The following is a 10,566-nucleotide window of genomic DNA, read 5'->3' as shown; positions in this document are numbered from 1 at the left end:
TTGTTCTAATTACCGAATAAGTTCTATATTTCGTTGCGATGAGGCTTACTGATCGGTAACTAAGCTGATCGTTTCTGTTTATGTTCATTTACAGAGAAACATCGTACAGAGAAAATTGTTATTTGTTTACATGTTTATCGTTAGTTATGTTTTAAATCTCTGTTGCTATGTAATTTGCTGACATCATATTTGTTATGATTACCGAATAAGTTCTATATTTCGTTTCGATAGAGCTTACTGATCGGTAACTATATTTTGATCGCTTCTAATTATGTTGATTTTAGGAACTATTCGATAATTATTATTATAAACAGAATGTTTTGATTATTATTATTTCTCACGCATAATGAGCTTCTCTGCTTTTTTCATGATGTAAAAAAGTGTTGTTCATGATCGTTTATGTATGTTTTGTTCACTTGTGATCGAGTGTGTTCTTGTTAATATGAGCGTGTGTGTGTGTGTGTGCGCTTGTGTGGGCGTACGTTTGTAGTTTTGCATTTTTGTTTTTTTATTTGTGTTTATTTCTTGTAAAAATATGTTTTACTCGTATGCCTCATGTGGCATATTAGATTGAAAAAACCTACCATATATTCTTTGAACAAAATGTGTCATTTAGTATTATTACTTGTTTCCTCACAAACACATATTTTCTGAAATGATACCTTTCATTACATTGTGCAAATAATTTCTAATGTATACAACTGCTGGTTTTAACATACACATAAAGGTTTCATTTATTAAAAGTGTACACAAAGCTGCAATATGCTGTGGTTTGTTGTACAACAGCAATTGGTTATTTGAAACATATAAACAATTTATTTCGTTCAAAGTAAATCTATAACCGACAAATACACTTCGTGTGTTGTTTATTTTTATTTTCAAAATCTGCAAAACTGGTGTCCTTGCAAAATTTCACACATTTTAGATGTAATCGTTCTCATTTATGTCTAACTAATGATAATTGTATGTATTAGCAAAGATTTAACAAGAACAACTGAAAACAAAGTTGAAATCAATTTGCTATAGGAAAACGACGGTAGCCGTTTAGACGTAAGCGGTAGATTACGTCTAATTATTTGGACTACTCCATGGGGTGACAACAGCTAAATTAAATTATATCTCAAAGTCCTGAACGCTCTTTTATTTTCGTTGAGAATTGCAACGTTTGTAATCATGATAAACACCTTGTACTGTAATCGGTTATTAACATGACAGTATAGGCATTTGGAAAAACATGTATTGAGAACGATAGTAATACTGATTGTCTTTAATATACATATAAAATATCAAATATGAGTAAAATAATGACTAAAATGCACAATAAATTAAAAATAATACACATAACAACGCACCAACTAAAAAAACAACACTTATTCTCCAGAATGCATTATCTAAGCCGACCTTTTTTATCCAAACGTTCTCTTCAGTAATCAAATAACACAAACTGAAACCCGAACAAAACGTTGAAATAAAGACAGTATTTAAAACTAGTTACAAATCTTGCATTCGCAAACACACACACAAGTAAGTGTTTCTGGAACATAACATTTTCATAATTGCTGAAACGGCGACGGGAAGTACATGTTAAGGCGTATACAATGTCATTGGTATTTTATAAACTAGAAAAACGACAGAAAGACCGAAGCGATGATCGGACGCATCACCGGAACTAACGATGCGATTGTGGCAGGCGGCAAACGATGACCGGAACTGGCGAATGGTGGACCACGAAGTCGCTGACGCTCCCCATCAAGGTTCGCCTCAGCGTCCCAAGGCCGCGATTTCCGGTGATGATGAAAACAGCGCCCTCCTGTACCGCAGCCTCTATCAGCTGATGACCGGGATCACCTCTCATCTGCTTGACAGCGCCCTGGATCTAGCAAACCAGTATACTGGGTTTAATTAAAAAAATCTTATGATCGCAAGTCATAAAACATAAAGGAATGCTTTATATCTCTCGACAACAAACGTTTCATAATTCAAGTAGTAGGCCCTTGATATGACTTTTTAGTTGGTCGTTTGTGTCCTAAACGGGCGTAAGTGTTAAGCGTAAACTTTTATTAACATACGCTCTACTTATATGGTAACAACATCAACGTGTGTTTTTATACTGTTACACACTTATCATTCTATAATTTCATCGTATCATTGATATTTACAGGTGAATAAAAAACGCACTATATTTTGTGTTAATAGAATTGTCCAACGATGGCTTTTGTAATGTTTTAACTACATGCATCGGTAGTAGTACGTTTTTTATAATTATATAGACAAGCAAATAAATTATATTGCAAAACGCGCATGGGCATTATAGCTGATTAAAATAAATATTCGAATGACGTTGTCAATAAACAACAATTCGTAGTTATGACGCATTTTAATTTAGCATTATGCGCTCTTGAAAGGGGCAACGCAAAACCTGTTTGTGAAGAATAAGCAAGCATTCGAAAACGCTGTACAATGTGGTCATGATTCATTAAAGCTCAGGACTTTGTAAGCTTTAGTTCGAATCGTGAAGGACAAAGCGTCTCCAACAACTGGGTTTACTGATTTCACAGGTGTATGTTGTATTATTTATAACGTATGTCGATATTATATTGCTACTTAGGCCTTTGATTAATAAATTGCAAGAACTTATCTTATATATAATATATGCATAATAGTTTGCACACACAAAAAAACGCAATGTGCATATTTATAGGAAAAATAAGCAGTTCGGCCATTTAAGGGACATGTATACGAAAGTAGAAAATTACGAAATACACAATTTAAGCTTGTTAATTAAAGTTTGTTGATAGTTAGTCTTATAGACTTCATAGCTTGTTAGCTTCGTAGAATCAGTAATTAAGCGTTATTTTAGATAAAGCTTAAATTGTGCTCTTTCTAGCACAACTATTCTGTATAATACAATCAACATTCTAACAATATACGCCTAATATTTGTCGTCTTATACATAACAATATTATCATCGCTAATCAATCCTTTAAACAATCGTCCAATTACTAAACATATCATGGTCAATATACTTCACATTTCAATTGCAAAAATATTTGTAAGTTTTGAGCGCTTTAAAAAAGGGGAGTTGAATGCATGTGCGTAAAGCGTCGTCCCAGTCCACACAGGCTTATCAGGGACGACACTTTCCGCCTATACTGGATCTTCGCTAACATAAAATACCACGAAAGAGGAAAGTCTCGTCCCTGATCTGTATACTAGGACGACTTTTTATGCACATCCATCAAACTCCCTGTTCACAGAGCGCGGCCCGTATATCTGCTTACGCCAAGTTGGTCCAGGAGTGTTTGGAACTGCGTCATTCGCTCCTTGGTCACGTGCTGCTCCTCGTCCACGATCCGCGACATCAGAGCGACGTCCGCCGTCATCATCGCTGAAAGTTATAATAATTACGTCATACATTCATAATGTGACGTCATGGAAATATGTTTGTGATCATAATGTAAAAAAAAACATCGCTTTGCTAATATACCGCCCTGACTCTACCAAACGATTGCGAATAGAACGGCATCAGCGACGTGTTTGATGTTTATAATGGGACATTCAAAGTCTTCAGTTTGTTCATATGGACATTAGTAAAATATTGAATTTCTAAGTTTTGTATAAATTAATTTTCCATGAACTTTTGTATAACATTGTTGTCTTATCATTTTGTATTAAACTGATTTCTGAGCCCGTCTTCATGAATTACTGTGTTCATTATTTCGCTGTATACATTAATTAACAATGATCCAAAAAAAAGCATCAAGCAAATACACAATCTAATATCTACATGTTAATTCGTGCTCGTCAACTTTATCTATATCTCACTCTATCAAGTTTTATATCACGCATATATTATAACTGCTTTAAACTATCATCATACACCGAAAATACCAATTATTCCAATTACTTACGCATAGTGATTAGATGTTTATATTCCGGGGTGTGTACCAAGATCAAAAAGTCGCCGGGTTCGTGAAGTTTTTCCATATACCCTGAAACAAAAACCCATCAAAACAGGTCAATATGAGAAATATATCAGTTTCTTTTATACCTAATGATAAAATATGACATTTCTGCAGTGAAATAACAGCAGTGAAAATAAACCAATTGTTATTTTCACCGATGAAAATAACACATTTTCGGAACAACTTTTTCTATTTTTAGATAATCATATCAAGATTTACTTCCCTTGTTTATATCCTTGTTTATATTTTTTTTCTATGATCACGAGTTAATATTAATTGATATTCCACCGAATCCAACAATTTTTCTTTTTATCCCCACGCTTTTTGAAAAGCGTGGGGATATTGTGGTTATCTCCGCCGTCCGTCCGTCCGTCCTGGCCACTATGTCCTCCTACACTTTCAGCACTAGAACCTTGAAACTTACACACATGGTAGCTATGAGCATATGTGCGACCCTGCACTATTTGGAATTTTGATCTTACCCCTGGGTCATAAGTTATGGGTGTTGGGGTGGGCCGGGTCAGAGATTTTCACTCATTTTTTTAGGTTATTTTACATTAACTTCTTCATTTCTAAACCGATTCACTTCAAATTGATACTGAACCTCTCTTATGACAATACGGTCAATCTCAACTATGCATATCCCCATTCCCAACCCTGGGGCGCCCCGCCCACATAGGCCTCACCCACCCATAATTGCCTTTTACTATAATTTCTTCATTTCTACACGGATTCACTTCAAATTGCTACTGATCTTCTCTTCTGACAATACGGTCAATCTCAACTATGCATGGCCCCATTCCCAACCCTGGGGCGCCCCGCCCACATAGGCCTCACCCACCCAAAATTGCCTTTTACTATAATTTCTTCATTTCTACACGGATTCACTTCAAATTGATAATGAACTTCTCTTATGACAATACGGTCAATCTCAACTTTGCATGGCCCCATTACCAACCCTAGGGCGCCCCGCCCACCATGACCACACCCACCCAAAATTGCCTTTTACTATAATTTCTTCATTTCTACACCGATTCACTTCAAATTGAAACTGAACCTCTCTTGTGACAATACGGTCAATCTCAACTATGCATAGCCCCATTACCAACCCTGGGGCCCCGCCAACATAGACCACACCCATCCAAAATTGCCTTTTACTATAATTTCTTCATTTTTATACCGATTCACTTCAAATTGATACTGAACTTCTCTTATGACAATACGGTCAATCTCAACAATACATGGCCCCATTACCAACCCTGGGGCGCCCTTCCCACATAGGTTACACCCACCCAAAATTGCCTTTTACTATAACTTCTTCATTTCTACACCAATTCACTTCTAATTGATACTGAACTTCTCTTATGACAATACGGTCAATCTTAACTATGCATGGCCCCATTACCAACCCTGGGGCACACCTAGGTCAAACATTCGGCGTGGAAATACGCGTCGGCCTCTGCCGCGCCATTTCTAGTTATTATATGCTTTTTTACCGTTTAGTTACATTGTAAAAGAGTTTAACTGAAGAATTTCGCTGAAATAATGACGTTATTTCGTCAACAAAATGACGCCATTTCTTTAACAAAAGGATGTAATTTCAATGTATTGAGGTATGCCAAGGGAGAAAGGGTAACTTTTCAGCGAAAGGGAAACAGTTGTTTATTATTTTCTTGAAAAAGGGGCATACAGGAAACAGAAAATGTGTTCATGTCAGTGTAAAATCGTTTATTATCACTCGTGATCATTAAAAAAAAATATTTTCACTCGTGGCTGCGCCACTCGTGAACATATATTTTCTATGATCACTCGTGAAATAACAAACGATCTTACACTGACATGAACAAATATCCTATATATGCTACCATCGCTAAGGGGGCTTGGGGTCTAATGCCCAAGCGTTCGCAATACATTAATTTTAAAACAATACTCGGTCTACCAACGAATTGGGCTACAACATGCCTCCATTGGATGTCGGTTTTCGATGCAATCGAGTGAAAACATAAATAATTTAATGCTTTAATTACGGATACCAGTTGTGCGCAAAATTGTCTGACATAGTATACATGTATGTTCATAATACACGCTATTAGCTAAATCGTCTATAGACATAGTAGAGTAATGCATAACATATCTGTAAGTAATGATTTGTTGTATACATACAAGAAAACTAAGTTTTGTGTAGTACCAAAATAAATATTGCAAATTAGAAAAATTAAAGTGATACTATAATATAATTTTGTCCAAATTACAAAGGACAATGAATGACGGATGAATTAGTTAGCGAAAGTATCGATATATTCTCAAAAGTAATATTTTAAACAACGGCAGAGTGCATAGTCATCTATATGCATTGTTCACGATGTTTTCTATGTAGTGAGCTGCATGGCATTTACTGGTTCGCTTAGTAGTATAAAGTTTTGTTCAGACGAAACAAGTACAGTGTGTACTTTTGTGTGTTCCTTATCTATAAAACAAATTATTATTGCAACACGACTCGACTTCGTAAATGTGAAGATTTACCCTTTGCCTAGAACATATTTCAGAAATCTTACATTTCTCAAATGTCACAAACGGCACAGACGTGCACGCGGTTTCCAGCTTCAGAGAAACGAGATTCGGACCTTTAAAGAAACCTTTTCACGTTTTGATAATTTGACAAAATTGAAAAAAGGTAAAGATTTGCAAATTTTCGTTGCAGTTATGTTGTTTTGCTAGGAAACAGTAAAACTGAACATATACCATGTTCTAAAATATCCACTATGTGCATCTTTTGACCATTTACAAACCTGAAACTTATAAGCGTTGCAACGCGAAACGACTGTATAATTTCGACAGTTCTGTTTTTAACGTTATAGTGTGTGACATTGCAAGGCTTGCTTATATTTGGAATAAAATACATTCAGCGTCATGCAAGCACGGATGGCCATGTGGTCTATGCGCTAGACTTTTACCAAAAGGGTCAGTGGTTTAAGCCCAGATGCGGACTCCTTTTTGTCTTTCTGTTATTTTATTTTTGTTTTATACTGTCACTATTTAGTTCCGATGTTCACATTTATTAATTTAAAGCATTTAATGACAAACGTCAAAACATGCCAAAATCTGTGAAAAAGTCCCTTTAACTTCAGCAATAACTTCGCGAATGTTAACAAATAAGTCGTTGATTGAAATAATGTAATGATACTGTAATTAAAACTATTAAGTAACCAAATAATAAGAAATAATGTCAACTCGTAGTAGTAGTTATAAGAGTATCAGTAAAACATATAATGTAGTACGAGCAGAGACAGCATTGGTAGAGGTAGTAACACAAAATACAACAGCCGAACTAATAGAGGTAGTGGTAGTAGCAGGCTGGCAGAAATGGTTATACACCATTAAAAGTATTATATGTAGAAGTAGAAGTTGCAGCAGTTGTAGTTGAAGAGTACAAATAATAGAATGAGCAAAATTAAACAGAAGAAGATGTACTTACATAAGCAGCAGCAGTAGCACAAGTAGCAATATTATAAGTAGTAATATTAGTAGCAGTAGTAATTGTTGTTTTTGTTGTTGTGATGGTAGTTGTGGCAACATAAGTGGCCGTGGTGATGGCACTGGCAGAACTTATACAGTTACGTAATAGTGGTATAAGTTTAGGTATGCAATTACTGAGGGTATATATCCAATACACCATATTCACCTTATTTAACATACTAGATCTAGTATCATCCTTTTTACTCCTCCACTGAAATTTATGTCCGAACCGGCTTTCCGTACTTTTATTTTTCATTCAATTGATTACGTTATTTATGATGTTTCTCGTGTGACGTAATTTTTGTGACGAAACTCACTGGTTTAGATAAGATTCTTCGTATTTTAACCAAAACTAGTCGGACGTAGAATTTTATTTAACAGTAAAACGTATTTCGGTTCGTGTGTATGTCATGCATAGTTCTTCGACGGGAATAAAAATGACTCGCTCCGACAGGATTTCGATTTCGTTAATCGAATTATGGGTCAGAATGGTTAGCGTTCGATACAAATGTTATAAACAAATAGTGTGGTTTAAAATAAATTTCGAGAAGTTTCACGAGCAACATCACATGACACACACGCACGATACCAGATAAGTTACATGTAGTCCAAATAATACGGCATAATAAGTTGATTGAGAGCTATGTTTGTAAGAGGCAGGATCCATACCGACCTCCTATAGAAGTAGGGTATATGTTATGTGAAGTAGTATTTACCAACAGTGTTTTTCTATGGCTTATGTTGTAACATAACACAGAACACCAATGGAAAATACGAAGTTTGATTAAATATATCGATCTACGTTGTTTTAGATTACAAAATATATGACATTATTGTTAATTTTGCACAGATAACAAATTTTCTAGACGCCATCTTTGCAAGTTGCATTGTCTAAACAACTGTGCTAACTTTGGTATATGTATAAACTATAATTAATCTACCGTGTATGAAACATGGCGTTTAGTCACGCACGTGGTAATAACAACAAAACCACGTGGTTAAAACACGTGTCGTATGACAACACACATTAAACTGATTACAAACAACTTACATTTCAACGCTTCTTCGACGTGTGTGAAGTTAGCCTATTTAGCCTATTTAGCCTATTTAGCCTATTTAGTACATAGGTTGAAACAAACATCCTATTTAGCCTATTTAGCCAATTTAACAGCCTCTTCAGCCTTTTTAGCCTATTTTAACCTATTTAGCTTATTTAGTAAATAGGTTGAAACATACATCCCATTTAGCCTATTTAGCCTATTTAGCCTATTTAACAGCATTTTCAGCCTATTTAGCCTATTTAGTATATAGGTTGAAACGCACATCCTATTTAGCCTATTTAGCCTATTTAACAGCCTTTTCAGCCTATTTAGCCTATTTAGTACATAGGTTGAAACATACATCCTATTTAGCCTATTTAGCCTATTTAGTTCATAGGTTGAAACAAACATCCTATTTAGCATATTTAGCCAATTTAACAGCCTCTTCAGCCTTTTTAGCCTATTTTAGCCTATTTCGCTTATTTAGTAAATAGGTTGAAACATACATCCTATTTAGCCTATTTAGCCTATTTAGCCTATTTAGCCTATTTAACAGCATTTTCAGCCTATTTTGCCTTTTTAGTATATAGGTTGAAACACACATCCTATTTAGCCTATTTAGCCTATTTAACAGCCTTTTCAGCCTATTTAGCCTATTTAGAACATAGATTGAAACATACATCCTATTTAGCCTATTTAGCCTATTTAGTACATAGGTTGAAACAAACATCCTATTTAGCCTATTTAGCCAATTTAACAGCCTCTTCAGCCTTTTAGCCTATTTTAGCCTATTTAGCCTATTTAACAGCCTTTTCAGCCTATTTAGCCTATTTAGTACATGGGTTGAAACATACATCCTATTTAGCCTATTTAGCCTATTTAGTTCGTAGGTTGAAACAAACATCCTATTTAGCCTATTTAGCCAATTTAACAGCCTTTTCAGCCTTTTTAGCCTATGTCAGCCTATTGAGCCTATTTAGTAAATAGGTTGAAACATACATCCTATTTAGCCTATTTAGCCTATTTAACAGCATTTTCAGCCTATTTAGCATATTTAGCCTATTTAGTATATAGGTTGAAGCATACATCCTATTTAGCCTATTAAGCCTATTTAACAGCATTTTCAGCTTATTTAGCCTATTTAGCCTATTTAGTACATAGGTTAAAACATACATCCTATTTAGCCTATTTAGCCTATTTAACAGCATTTTCAGCCTATAGTTAACAGTATTTTCAGCCTATTTAGCCTATTTAACAGCATTGTAATTATATTTAGCCTATTGAGTACATACGTTGAAACATACATCCTATTTAGCCTATTTAGCATATTAAACAGCCTATTTAGAAAGTTTAGTACATAGGTTGAAACATACATTGTATTAAGCCTATTTTGCCTATTTAACAGTCTTTTCAGCCTATTTAGCACATGCCTATTTAGCCTATTTAACATCCTTTTCAGCCTATTAAGTATATTTAGAACATAATATTGAAACAAACATCCTATTTAGCCTATTAAGCCAATTTAATAGCCTCTTCAGCCTTTTTAGCCTATTTAGCCTATTTAGTAAATAGGTTGAAACATACATCCTATTTAGCCTCTTTTACAGCATTTTCAGCCTATTTAGCCTATTTAGTACATTATTTGAAACATACATCCTATTTAGCCTGTTTAGTCAATTTAAAAGCCTCTTCAGCCTTTTTAGCCTATTTAGTAAAAAGGTTGAAACACATATCCTAATTACCCAATTTAGCCTATTTAACAGCATTTTCAGCCTATTTAGCCTATTTAGAACAGTAGTTGAATCATACATCCTATTTAGCCTTTTAGCATATTTAACATCCAATTTAGAAAGTACATATGTTGAAATAAACACTGTATTTAGCCTATTTAGCCTATATTACAGCCTTTTCAGACTATTTAGCACATGCCTTTTTAGCCTATTTAACATCCTTTTCAGCCTATTTAGCCTATTTAGTACATAGGTTGAAACAAACAACATCCTAGTTAGCCTATTTAACAACTTTTTCAGCCTATTTAGCTTATT

General features: G+C 34.7%; 1 protein-coding gene across 1 annotated transcript; it reads right to left on the bottom strand.

Annotated features, from left to right (window-relative positions):
* Positions 1-858: 858 nt before the first annotated feature.
* Positions 859-8,552, bottom strand: LOC127844857 (universal stress protein YxiE-like). Its single transcript, XM_052375384.1, has 4 exons — positions 8,533-8,552; positions 3,912-3,992; positions 3,282-3,388; positions 859-1,876 (listed from the first exon to the last, which is right to left on the bottom strand). Exons 2-4 carry the CDS (start codon positions 3,985-3,987, stop codon positions 1,670-1,672), a joined length of 390 nt encoding a protein of 129 aa, XP_052231344.1. The 5' UTR covers positions 3,988-3,992; positions 8,533-8,552; the 3' UTR covers positions 859-1,669.
* Positions 8,553-10,566: the final 2,014 nt, after the last annotated feature.

The sequence above is a fragment of the Dreissena polymorpha genome, chromosome 9, assembly GCF_020536995.1.
Source record: "Dreissena polymorpha isolate Duluth1 chromosome 9, UMN_Dpol_1.0, whole genome shotgun sequence".
NCBI classification, from domain to species: domain Eukaryota; kingdom Metazoa; phylum Mollusca; class Bivalvia; order Myida; family Dreissenidae; genus Dreissena; species Dreissena polymorpha.
The sequence above is the reverse complement of the archived record's forward strand: the minus strand, read 5'-3'. Positions and strand labels throughout refer to the sequence as shown.